This window comes from Theropithecus gelada, chromosome 11 (assembly GCF_003255815.1).
Source record: "Theropithecus gelada isolate Dixy chromosome 11, Tgel_1.0, whole genome shotgun sequence".
Classification (NCBI taxonomy): Eukaryota; Metazoa; Chordata; class Mammalia; order Primates; family Cercopithecidae; genus Theropithecus; species Theropithecus gelada.
In genome coordinates this window covers 3,910,382-3,924,174 of record NC_037679.1, presented here as the reverse complement: position 1 = coordinate 3,924,174, position 13,793 = coordinate 3,910,382, and the positions used below count along the sequence as shown (strand labels likewise).

At 38.2% G+C, this 13,793-nt stretch overlaps 1 protein-coding gene across 6 annotated transcripts in view; it reads left to right on the top strand.

Annotated features, from left to right (window-relative positions):
* The window catches only part of NELL2 (neural EGFL like 2), a 418,610-nt gene that overhangs the window by 28,138 nt on the left and 376,679 nt on the right, over window positions 1–13,793 (top strand). For 2 of the 6 annotated variants that reach the window (XM_025401114.1, XM_025401113.1), the window contains exons 1-3: window positions 9,097–9,580; window positions 10,276–10,361; window positions 10,823–10,951. In XM_025401114.1, coding sequence (XP_025256899.1) covers window positions 9,456–9,580; window positions 10,276–10,361; window positions 10,823–10,951 — 340 coding nt within the window. In that variant the 5' untranslated portion in view covers window positions 9,097–9,455. Of the gene's footprint in view, window positions 1–9,096; window positions 9,894–10,275; window positions 10,670–10,822; window positions 10,952–13,793 lie in introns of those variants that run through there. The other 4 variants (XM_025401118.1, XM_025401115.1, XM_025401116.1 and 1 more) reach the window with 4 other exon arrangements.

The window sequence follows — 13,793 nt, the reverse complement described above, 5'->3', positions numbered from 1 at the left end:
CTTCCGTTCCCTCCCATCCCCTTCCCATCCCCTCCCTCCCCCTCCCCCCTCCCCCCTCCCCCCCCCCCCTCCCCTCCCCTCCCCTCCCCTTCCCTTCCCTTTCTTTCCTTCCTATATGGATGTTCCATTGTTCAGGCATCATTGTTCAAAAGATTACCTTTTATCCATTGAAAAATCTTGATATCTTTGTAAAAAATCAATTAAGCATCATATGTATGTCTATTCCTATGCTCTTTACTTTATTCCATTAATTTCTATGCCTAGCCTTATGCTAAAACTATACTGTCTTGATTCCTATAGCTCTATAGTGTAGTATTGACGTCACACACTGTGAATCCTCTGATTTTGCTCTTTTTCAAAAAAATTTTTGGCTTTTCTGTTTTCTTTGATTTTTCCATATAAATTTAAAAATCAGCTTATTAATTGTTACAAAATAGCCTACTGGAATTTATTTTTTATTTATTTATTTATTTTGAGATGGCGTCTCACTCTGTCACCCAGACTGGAGTGCAGTGGTGGGATCTCAGCTCATTGCAAGCTCCGCCTCCTGGATTCACGCCATTCTTCTGCTTCAGCCTCCCGAGTAGCTGGGACTACAGGCGCCCACCACCATGCTCGGCTAATTTTTTGTATTTTTAGTAGAGATGGGGTTTCACCGTGTTAGCTAGGATGTTAGCCAGGATGGTCTCGATCTCCTGACCTCGTGATCCACCTGTCTCGGCCTCCCAAAGTGCTGGGATTACAGGCATGAGCCACTGCACCCAGCCGCCTACTGGCATTTTTATTGAGATTTTCTTGAATCTTTATATCAATATGAAGATAGTTGATATCTTAACAATGTGAAACATTTGTATCTGTGAGCATGGTAGATCTTTTTATCCTCTTAGATATTTTTTAATTTCACTCAGCAAAGCTGTATAGTTTTTTGTGTAAAATCTTACCTATATTTTATTTCTCTCCATAAGTATTTTGTGTTTTTTAATGCTGTGATAAATAATATTTTTTAAAAACTGTATTTTTAATTATTCCTTGCTAGGATATACAAATAGAATTGATTTTGGCATATTGACGTTGTATTCTGCAACCTTGCCAACGCACTTACTAGTTGTAGTAGCTTTCTCACAGATGCTTTCGGATTTTTTAAAGGTAGATGACCATATCTTTTAGGGAAAACATTTATTTCTTCCTTCTCAGCGTGAATAACTTTTATTTCTTTTTCTGTTTAATTTTTAATTTTTTTCTGAGACAGAATCTTGCTTTATCTCCCAGGCTAGAGTGCAGTGGCATGATCTTGACTTATTGCAACCTCTGTCTCCTGGGTTCAAGCAATTCTCCTGCCTCAACCTCTCAAGTAGCTGGGACTACAGGTGCTCACCACCATGCCCAGCAAATTTGTGTACTTTTGGTAGAAAGGGAGTTTCACCATGTTGGCCAGACTGGTCTCAAACTCCTGACCTCAGGAGATTCACCCACTTCAGCCTCCCAAAGTGCTGGGATTACAGGTGTGAGCCACCACACCCAGCCATTTTATTTCTTTTTATTGCCTCATTGGATGGATTTAATATAATCTCCAATATAATGTTGCCTCATTAGATGTATATTTTAAATGCTCTTTGTTAGATTGAAGAAGTTCCCTTTTATTTTACTTTGCAGTGAATTATTTATTTTAATGTGACTAGGTGTTGAATTTTGTCAAATCATTTTTTTCCATCAGTTGATATAATCACATGCTTTTCCTTCTTTAGATTGTAAATGTGCTGAATTACCTTGATTGATTTTAAAATATTTAATCAACCTTGCATTTCTGGAATCAACTCCACCTTGTTGTAGTTTATTATCCTTTCTATATATTGCCAGATATAACTTAATAATATTTTGTTTAGGATTTTGTATGTTCAAAAGGTAAATTTAGTGTCTATGTTCTAGTTTTATTTTCTGTTTTGTAACTGTCCATCTGGTTTTGGCTAATGTCATAAGAAGAATTGGGAAGTGTTTCCTCTTTATTTTCTGGAATATTTGTGTAAAATTGCTACTAATTATCCTTTAAATGTGGTGGAATTTAGTGTTGAAACTATGTAAGACTAGAGATTTTATTGATTATAAAAGAGGAATGTAGACTTTTCCAAATAGAATTGTGGATTTGTCTACTTCTTTCAGTCCTATTACTCTTTCTCTAGGTAAATGTTTCATACATTTTGATGCTTTGCTGTTAGGTGCATATATACTTAGGATTGTTATGTCTTAATTGTGAACCATTTTATTATTCTGTAATAAAGTTTGCTTTTTCTGACATTCACATATGACATTCAACTTTCTTTTGATTCATGTTTACGTAGTCTATATATATTTTTATATATTTTTAATCCTTTAACTTACCTCATTATATTTGAAGTAAATTTCTTTTTAACAACATATAGTGGGAATATATTTTTCAAATTCCTTCTTATGAGTTTTTTAATTGTTATGATTAGACCACTTACATTTAAGGCAATTATTGACTTGTTTGGATTTTGGTCTACCATTTTATTGTTTCTCTTTGTTCTTTCTATTTTCTGTTACTATCTAAACTCTTTCCTGCTTTCTTTCAAGTTATTTAAATAATCTTTAGAATTCCATTTTGCCTATTCTATCTCTTAACTATACCTTTATTGAATTGTAGCATTTTAAGTTGGTGCTGTAGAGAATTATAAGATACATACTTCGCTTTTTATCATCTACTTAGAGTTCATATGTTATTACTTCAATTGGAACGTGGAAACCTTACCATTGTATCAGTGCCTTTATTTCCATATCTTTACATTGTATTTGTCTCATGTGTTAAATCTACATGTATTAAAACTCCATTAGATAATTTTAAAACATTTTCTTTCAATCATTGTGGTAGCCAGGAGAATGGAGTCCCAAAGATGTCTACACCCTAATCCCTAGAACCTGTGAATATGTTACTTTACATAGCAAAGAGACTTGAACATGTGCTTAAGGCAAAGGGTCTTCAGATAGGGAGACTATATTGGATTGTCCAGGGGGTCCTAATCTAAAAATATAAATCCTTAAAAGCAGAGGCCCTTTCTAAACTGTAGTCAGAGAACCAGAGAGAGTGTAGTGTGAGAAAGACTTAGCCTGTTGTTGCTAGATTGAAGATTGAAGGAGGGGACAAGGAGCCAAGGAATGCAGACACCCTGTAGAAGTTAAAAAATGTATAGAAATAGATTCTTTCCTAGAGTTTTCAGAGTGAAACTTAGTCATGTCAATTATTTGATTTTAGCTTGGTAAGTCTGGTGTCAGACTTATGACCTTTGGGTTTATAAAATCATACATTTGTGGGCCAGGTTCGGTGGCTCACACCCATAATCCTAGCACTTTGGGAGGACAAGGCAGGTTGATCATTTGAGATGAGGAGTTCAAGACCAGCCTGGCCAACATTATAAAACCCTGACTCTACTAAAAATACAAAAAAAAAAAAATTTTCTGGGCATGTTGTTACATGTCTGTAGTCTCAGGTACTTGGGAGGCCGAGGCAGGAGAATTGCTTGAGCCCAGGAGGCAGAGATTGCAGTGAGTTGAGATTGCATCACTACACTACAGTCTGGGTGACAGAAGGAGACTCTGTCTCAAAATAAAAGGAAAAAAAAGTATATAGCCAGGCACGGTGGCTCACGACTGTAATCCCAGCACTTTGGGAGGCTGAGGAGGGTGGATCACCTGAGGTCAGGAGTTTGAGACCAGCCTGGCCAACATGGTGAAACCCTGTCTCTACTAAAAATACAAAATTTAGCCAGGCCTGTTGGTGCCTGCCTGTAATCCCAGCTACTTGGGAGGCTGAGGCAGGAGAATTGCTTGAACCCAGGAGGCGGAGGTTGCAGTGAGCCGAGACGGGGCCACTGCACTCCAGCCATCTCAAAAATAATAATAAATAAAAGATGTATGTGTGTATGTGTGTGTGTATGTGTATATATATGTATATGAATTTGTATTGTTTTAATCCACCAAAGTTGTGATAATTTGTTATAGCAGCAATGGAAAAATAATATAACCATCAAACATATTTTACAGTACTCAAGAATAGTATATATTTTTAAGCCAAATATTTGCCATTTCTACTGTTCATTCCTGATATGCTGTTGTCTTTCTGGTATTATTTCCCTTCTGTCTGAAGAACTTTCTCTAGCAATAATTTTAGAGTAGGTCTATTGGCAATCAGTTTTTAAAGATTTTCTTTATTAGAGAATGTTTTTCTTTCTTATTTATTCCTGAAGGATATTTTAACAGACACAGAATTCTGGGATGACAAAATTCTTTGGACACTTAGAAAAAAAATTCCACTTTTTTGTGGCCTCCATGGTTTGCATTCATTCAAACTGTTGTTTCCCTATATGTAATGCCATTTTTTCTTGTTGCTTTTAGGATTTTTTTTCTCTTTGATAGTTTCCTTTTTCTATTGTTTTCAGCACTCTAGTTATGGATTCCTTTAAGTGTGTCCTGTTGAAGTTTGCTGAGCTCCTTGAATCTGTAAGTTTATGTCTTTTGCCAAATTTGAGACATCTTAGGCCATTCTTTTTGAATGACAACGACAAAATGTCTGCACTCTTTCTTCTCCCCTTCTGGAATTCCGATGATATTTTCTTTTCATTTTGTCACACAGGTTCCTGTGGCTATATTCATTTAAAAAATAAAGTCTTCTCCCTTTTGTTCAGATTGGGTAATTTTAATTGATCTGTCTTCAAGCTCACTAATTCTTTCCTTTATCATTTTAATTCTGCTACTGGACCCATTCTAATGAGTCTTTTTAAAAAAATTTCAGTTATTCTGTTTTCCAGCTCTAAAATTTCCACTTGGTTCTTCTCTATATCTTCTATGTATTTGCTGCCATTTTCTGTCTTTCATTTGTTTCTAGAGTATTTGTGTTTATTTGTTAGAGCATTTTTGTAATGGTTTCTTTAATCTTTTCTAGATAATTCCAACATCTGTGTCATCTTGGCATTAGTATCTGTTGATTGTATTTTTCTCGTTTAAGTTGAAGTTTTCCTAGTTCTCCATATGCCAAATAATTTTTATTATAATCTCCATATTTTAATATTATGTTATAAAACTCTGAATTTTGTTAAGTACTGTGGTGAATGTTGGATTTTTAAAAATTTAAGCAGGCAATTGACCCATTTGAATTTAGACAAAAGATTTTGACTAGTCTTCCTTTTGTGTGGTTTTAAGACTTTGTAGTGTGCAACACAGAGGCCAGCCTGTGACCTGGCTGGTAATCACTGCCTGGTTGGTCTGAGTGCAGTGGTGCTTACAACTAATTGGTTACAACCAATTACAGATTTATTTGTTCATTTTCCACTCCTACTGGCTTCAGTTGACTGGCCAAAAAAACAAAAAACGAAAAACAGAAATCAAGAACATAAAACAAAGTACTCACTGCCAGTATGGTAGTACTTCAAACTCTGGTTTTCTTTCCCAGTTTGCTTGATACCATGTAATATTCAGAGTCCTCAAATACTTTATACATTCTGTCGAAGTTTGATGGCATTCAGTGGGAGAAATGGTAAAGAGTACTTAACCCATTTTACCCAGAGTTGGAGCCCCATGATATTCTTTAATTCTTGAAAACTTTTAAATTTTATTTGTTTAAATGTTATCTATAATACTGTATATCTCTATTCTTTCTAGTCTGTTATTTCACATCTCTAAGTAGCTGTGTGTTGGTTATTTTAACTGTAACATTCATATTTTGTTTATGTTTTCCATTCTTTTTATCAGTCTTGGCACATTCTCAGTAATATTCTCACATCTGACTTTTTGTTTTCAATTTTTTGTCACTAATTTTTAGCACTGTTTTATTGCTACTTATTAGAGCTAATGGTGTTTAATATTGTTTTTAAATATACTTTTATTTCTAGAAGTTCTATTTGGTTTCTCTTGAGATATGCCTACTCTTTTCTCATACAATTCTGTCATTTCATTATTTTTTATGTACCTTTAAAAATATCTCCAATCACTTAAACATTCTTATTTTATGCTTTCTGTCACTTATTTTTTGATATCCTGAGTTCATGAGATACTAATTCTCCGTTTCTCTCTCTCTCTGTGTGTGTGTATGTTTCTTGACTATTTTTCATGGTCTTTTATTTCAGTGTAATAACAATAACAATGGCAATTATTATTATTGTTAGTATGATTGCACAGCACGAATTTTTCTCTTGTGTACCAGAAGTCATAGAAAGTCACTTAAAATAAGTTTTACATTTGCTTCTTCAGAAGATCCTGAGAGTTTAATGCTACTTTTTGATTTTAGAATTTCCATACCAGTGAGGAGTGTGATTTTGGACCTTGTACCTGCAAGTGGCAAAGCTTAAGATTTGACATCTAGTATAGGTGTGTCGGTTTTCCACAAGGGCATGTGCAGCTGGAAGCATTTTGCCACTTCTTGGGCCAACTTGCAGAGTTTTAAAGTTTCAAAAGTTTCTTTTTGTAGGAGATATAATTCTTCAAAGCTTACTACTCTTATCAGAAGAATCAGTAATATCATCACCTTTCCTGGCTTCCAAAATTTGTTGTTTTCAGTTCTGGTGTGGATATTAAAATCCCACTCTATTTTCTCAGGGTCCCGATAGAGTCTGAATCCCTGTGTCCCACCCTCTCCCAATTCTTGCACCAGCTATCACTTTCTCTTTCCATCTTCTGCTATATCTTTTTTTCCTCGCACCTGGGGATTTTCTTTTCTTAATTTAAAGCTCATCTGTAAGTTTAAAAATTGGACGTTTTACTTACCTTTGAAATGTGTGTATGTAGGAAGGGATCTAAGGGTGGTTAGAGTCAACCATGTTTACTGAACTTTACCTCATGTAGTCAGTACTTACATTAGTTTTCCATGGATGCTGTAACAAATTACCACAAGTTTAGTGGATTAAAACAATACAAATTTATTATCTTACAGTTTGGTTGTTGAGAAGTCTAAAATAGTCTTGACTTTTTTGGGTAAAAGTCAAGGTATCAGCAGGGTTGTAATCCTTTCCGGAGGCTCTAAGGAATAATCCTTTTTCTTGCCCTTTCCAGTTTCTAGATGCCTCCCATATTCCTTGTCTGATAGCCTTTCTATATTTTCCCATCTTCATAGGCAGCAACAGGAAGTCGAGTTCTTCTCATATTGCATTAATCTGACCTCTGCTTCTGCCTCCTTCTTCCTTATTTAAAGGCCCTTGTGATTATATTGGGCATATCCAGATAATCTGAAATAATCTTCCTATTTTAAGGTTACCTGATTAACAATCTTAATTCTATCTGCAACTTTAAATCCCCTTTGCCATGTGAGGTAACATTCACAGGTTCCAGGGATTAGTACCTGGAAAAGATTGTTTCTTAAGGGGGAGGGCATTGGAGTATTATTATGCCTACAACAATGATTGCAAGCAAAATTTTAACATTGTCTAAAAGGAGTTTGGGTGGATGTGCATATAATACATAAGACAACTACAACCTAAAGAGTTGAGGATAAAGAGATTGATGTGGTAGTAAAGCTTCCATATTCCAACTGAAGTGGTAACATATGGACTCTAGGTAGAAGGCGAAAAGTTAAGTATGTGTATTGTATTCCCTAGATTACCAATTTTAAATGCTTCACAAAGAGATATAGTCAAAAAACACATAGATAAAATGGAAGACTGAAAATACTGGCATTCCATAGATAGAGACCAAGAATTCAACTAACAGGACAGCCCCAACGAAGAATTATCCAGCCCCAAAATGTTAGTAGTTATAATGTTGAAAACTCCTGCCCAGGTTGAGAAACTCTGCCCTAGCTAATACAATGATTCACCTTTACTATGGGTTTCTAAGACTTACACCTTATTTTTAGAGAAACGACCCTTCACCCCTTCCCATACTCATATTTTAATGATTTCCACAGTATTTAATTAGGTCAAATAATTACAGTAGCAGGTTCAACTAGAATTATTTTGGGCACTAAATACCACTGTTCTGGAGGGAGCCTCAGTGTGCATTGTACAGGAGATAAGCCCATTAACCACCAGCTTTCAGCCTATCATGGATGAGAGTCAGAGAAACTGGAGAGTATCCCTACTTTCATGAGTTGGTTGAATACAGGTTGGTTAGGAGGACTTTTACATGAAAATACATGTGCGTATGTATATATATGTTTTATTATTTTCTCTAAAAATGACATGTAAATGATACATTATTTAAAATTTATTTTGTGTAACTTTTGTAGATACTTATTGCAATTTAATATTTTAGATGCACTGCTGTAGAAAAGTCTTTAATTCTCTGAAGATTAATTTCTTTTCATTGATTAATTAAATTGTATTATTTATTTGGCATAGTTTTTCAAATTTGGGAAGTTGCATATGACAATAGTTTATCACTTGTAAGTACTGAAATATTTCTCAAACTTTACGAAGTTGCAAATGGAATTAAATGGGAAATTCGATGAGAAATTAAAAATTAATTTAAAAGAGCTCCCAAATTCTGAATCTTTTCTCTTAAAAATTCTAAGTGCAGAACTAAAAATACCCCTTTCCCTATAGTATAACATAGTATATGTATTCCACTATGTGATAATATCTGTATCTATATATCTATAGATAAAACGTATATTATACTGCTGCCTTGCAGGGGGCTCAGACTACCCAGTAGGTATTTTGGTAACTGTAGCTGTATAGTGTTCAGTTGGAGAATTCAGTACCCACATATTTGCATGGAAGTTTAAGAAACTCAATTGATCATTGTACAGATTAATCCTATAATGGGTTTTGAAACTCTTTTCCAAAATGAAAGTGGAATGTCATTCCTCAAAATTTACCTAAAAATTTTCGGGATATGTTAAAAAAATATTATGTGCCATTGATCTTGAATATACATGACTGCTGAAAAATGGATCTCAAATTACACCACTGTTATGGTCCCGGGCATATATGGTGAAGGGCAGGTAGAGCCTGCATGAGTGTGGTCAACAGTGGGATGGCTCTTCTCTCTCGCCGGGGCTCCTTCTCCTCCCTCTGCTTATTTATGTATTTATGTATTTATTTATCTCTCTCTCTATCCATCTCCTCTATGTATATTTTGGCGTGAACGGACGCCCTGGCTCAGTTCCCCTTGCCTTCTGCTGTATGCTGGTCCCATAGAGTCCGGGTCTCCACGCTGTATTTGGCAGGGGGCGCGCGAGGTCCCGGAGCTGTCCAGCACCTCCTGGCCAAGTTCTCCTCTGCGCTCTCCGCGCCGGGGAAGCTCTCCAGCGCTCCGCCCCGGGCAGGGAACCTCTCCACCAGGACTCCCGAGGCTTCCCAGACTCGCCATCCGTCTCCACCAGTCTCTATCTACTTTGCCCAGCTCCACCTCGGCAGTGGAGCGTGTTTTGGTGGCCTTCCTCCGCACGCCCTGGACGGGGAGCGCCCTGCACCCAGCGGGAGCGTGGGGGGGGAGCTTCGGAGCTCAGTGCATGAATGCACGTGGGCTTCCCTCCTTTGCCTAAAGGGCGGGCGAGCGCTTCTTGCTCTAGCCTTGCCTCCTGCAGCTGGGTGGTCTTTTTTCTCTCCTGTCTTTCAAGACACGCGCCCGAAATCGAGGGGTGAGAGAAAAGACCGCCCATCAACTTAGCACCTTGGAATTAGATATTTCAATCCCGAAAGGAGGTTGGCATTGCCCGGGTCATCGAGAGAGGGAGGGAGAAGACCTGAGGCTGCAACGGCTCCGGGGCTCGCTAGACCGGGTTTGGCATCGAGGAGACCGTGCGGGAGACCGAAGCGGAGCACCGGCCTCGCCCTCGGCGGCCCCTCCCTCCTTCTCACCCCGCCTCCCCCGGCCCGCCCCTCCCTCCCCGGAGGAGCAGTCTCTCCGCGCTTCTCCGGGAGCTCTCTCCATTGTCTCTGCCTTTACAACAGGTTCGGGCGGCGAGGAAGACGGGCGGGTGCGGGGCCGCCCCAGCCCGGGCTTTCCTGGGGCCGCCCCCCTTCTACCGAGTGTGCGAGTCTTTGGCTGCTTTTATTCGGCTGGGGAGCTAATTCCCCGGCGGAGTCGCGCCGGGGCGAGTCCGACCCCTCCCTCCGGGCCCCCTCCTGGCCGCGCCGCCGCCTCGGCTCTGCGTGTGGGAATGATGTGCGCATTGGAGGGTCTAAGTTCTTCACGCGCCTGGGGAGGCCTCTCTTTTCTTTCTTAGGCAACCAAAGCGTATTAATCCTACTAATCAGTAAATTCGAGGCAGCAGCAGGAGAGACAAACGCTTGATTCCAAGAACCTCTTCGATTTTTATTTTTATTTTTAAAGAGGGAGACGATGGACTGAGCTGATCCGCACCATGGAGTCTTGGGTCTTACTGAGAACATTCTGTTTGATCTTCGGTCTCGGAGCAGGTGAGTGGCCGCAGAGCTGGGACTGGGGAAAGAGATGGCTCCCGCCTCGGGGCAGCATGGTCTGGTTGGGGAAGCCTCGCTTTTCCCGGACCCAAAGTAGGTCTGGAGTGGGAAGCTTTAAGTAGGGGAGCGGGTTTGGATTTGGGGTTTTTTTTTTTCTGTGCTTGCCTTGGAGACCGCGAGGCGGGTCACGTCCCTAGTCCAGGGTCGGAGGGCTGAGGGGGAACTTTGCAGAGAGAGGGATTTAAAGTAGGTCATGGAAACGGGACTGAGTGCTCCGCTATTTAAAGCCTGGCTGCTGATCTCAGGTAAGGTTCTCGGTGGAGGAGGAGGCAGTCGCCTCTCATCTTCAGTTCCCAATATTGTCGCGAAGACGCGGTTCTTTGCTGCCCTGGAGGAAGAGACTTGCATTTTGATGGAGCTTTTCCTTTTTTTCTCTCCCCTCTCATACCCCTCACCAGTTTGGGGGCTTGGTGTGGACCCTTCCCTACAGATTGACGTCCTATCAGAGTTAGAACTTGGGGAGTCCACGACCGGAGTGCGCCAGGTCCCGGGGCTGCATAATGGGACGAAAGCCTTTCTCTTTCAAGGTATGCCCGGCATGCTGCATCCCCACTGTGATTTCAGTTCCGATAACCCCGGCAGGAGTTGTCCTCGCCGTTCGCCCTAACTTTGTATTGCCTCATGGATGACAGTACCTTAGCTGAGGTGTAGAGGGGCCAGTGTGAGACACAGAGCCCTATCTCTTTTAAGTGTTTTTTCTCTCCTGCCGCACCCTTCTCCTCCTTACTTTGTACTCTTGCCAGTTCTAATGGGTAGTCCCTTAATTACCCAGCAGAAACTCCTATGGCAGATGGTTGATTTTAGAATCTGGGGAACAATGAATTATAACACAAACGCCTCGTTTGGGTGAAACTGATTTAGGTAGGAAACAGGATAGCTTAATCTTAGTTAAGACACTGATCTCTGACAGTTTCAGGTACAATGGTGCCCTGCTTGAAGGAATTGTTTTATGGGGGTAGCTTTCTGGAAAAATTAATGCCTCTGAATATTTTTACCTACTGTATATCACAGTCACACTATATTTGAGGCAAGATTTATCATTGAAAGACCCTCATTCTTCCTTCATCCACCAGTAACAAGAGAAAGGGAAAAATAGTCTCAAAAGTATTTTGGAAAGATTTCAACTAAATGTTAATTTAGAAGTGTATCATGTATTATCATTAATTGTGTACCTAGGATTTTACAACTTTTTTTTTTTGAAGTCAATGGATATTGGCTGGGTACAAATGTCTGCATCTCAAATTATATTTAAATGTGTTGTGCAGTCAGAAGCAAATTCCAATGCAACAAACCTTCAACTTTGATTAGAGCTTCTGAGGATTGCTTGTTTGTGGAAAGTTGCCATAGTAAGAGCTTCTAAAAGATGGCTAAACGTGTACAGACAGACTAGATTCACATATAGTGAAGAATACATGAAGGCAAAAGAGAAATGGAGTTTGGTTTAACATATCTGATGGACTAAAGCTTCCTGCCCTACCTCACCCAGATTTTTTGTTGTTGTTGTTGTTGTTATTTTGGTGCCATGGCTTTGAAAGTGCAATTCATAATTACTAAAGAGTTGGATATGCAAAAGGAAACCACTTCAGAAAATATGCTACCAAGAAATAGAAATAAAATAAAACTTGAATGTTTCTGTAGTGGTGTTGTTGCCTGATATAGCCAGTATGTGTCACCATGGACACTAACACCAAAGCCTAGAGTTGGGAAAGAGGAAATTCGCATGTGTTACATTTACTTAAAACAAGTTTGCTCTTATAAAAAATTAAAATGCAATTTTCTGGTTTAAAAATTATTGTTTAAATTTTCTGTTTAATTAATTTTTTATTGTAACAAATATTTATGGTAATGTTTTATTCACTTAAAGGTCTTTTATGGAGGGTGGGGCTTGGATATTGAATCCTTTAAAAACAATGACCAAATCTAATAAAGAAGATAAGGCTACACTGTCAGCAAAATTTCACATAGTTGAATAGACATGTCAGTAGGGTTAACCTTCTGGTTTGTTTTGTTTTGTGTTGTTTTGTTTTTATCTCTGATTTTTAATCCTTGTGAACTGAAAACAAAGTTATTTCAGGACTGCCAATTTGAGTAACTGGAAAGCTTTACAGAATCTAAAGCTCGTAATAAACAAACGGTATTGTAGTGCTCTTAAAATTTACAAGGTCCTTTAAATTTTATTAGTATTCTACCTAGTTTCCTCTGTAGAGTGTCTGATCTGTCACAAACAGAAACCTTCAAGACTGTGCATTTTATATTCTGATGCTAGAAAATTAAACAATTTTTAGGAAATAGTCTCAGGAATCGATAACCTTTCCTAGTTAATTAAAAATGTTTAGTTATTCATTTTTATTTAAATTGTCAAATTATTCAAGGCATTGTGTTCAAAATACATAAGGCACATAAAATGTTTTCTTTGAATTGTCCATAGTAACTAGATATCTATGTACATTGATGAATTGGTTGTTTTTGCTTCCTGATTGATGCCAAGCTCAATATTTAGACACAGTAAATGCCTAACAAATATGGTTTATGAGATTTGAAGGTGTAAAATTTCATTTTCTGCCAAATTATGAACTTTAATATAACCGATCAATCAACAAGTATTTCCTGCATGTAATGTTCTCAGTAGGCATATATTACTGATGTATTGATTATGCTGTTGTGATTCCTTTTATTCTAAGATTCGGATTATGAAATTGACAAAAGGTGGCCCTTTGGCCATGCATAGAATTTCGCATTACCTTGGAAAGGTCTTTGCTAATAGCATTTGGAAACTTGTTAGGAAGTCAGTTCTGAGTCTTTCAGCTTTATTGAGATTTCCTTTGACTTTAGAGAGAAAAAAATATTCAGATTCTGAAGATTTTATAGATTCTGTTTACAGTGAGTTGAGGGTGCTGCAGATATTTTGTACAGTGTATGCATATACACTATACATAGTCATAGCAGGAATAGTAACAAATTACAAAATCTGTGAGATGCTCTCAGGTTTCATATGAACTTATCATATAAGTTTCTTTGTGCTATCAAATATGTTCTAAATAGATGGAAAGGGTTTTGAACCATCACATTTTTTCCCACAGTAACATAACCATCTTCTTCTGTCTTTTAACTTTAAAATAAAGAAATCTCAACATATACTTTCCCAATGATTTTTGCTCATTTAATATTGCTTTTCTTTGTGCCAGTTTTTCTCCTTAGTGAATTTTGAGATGCATGCAATTCAATACTTTTTGGAACAATACATTTATTACTATCTATACCTAATAAAAAAATGGAAATATATTTTAAAGTCATATATTTTAAAAATAATGACCGGGCGCGGTGGCTCAAGCCTGTAATCCCAGCACTTTGGGAGGCCGAGGCGGGCGG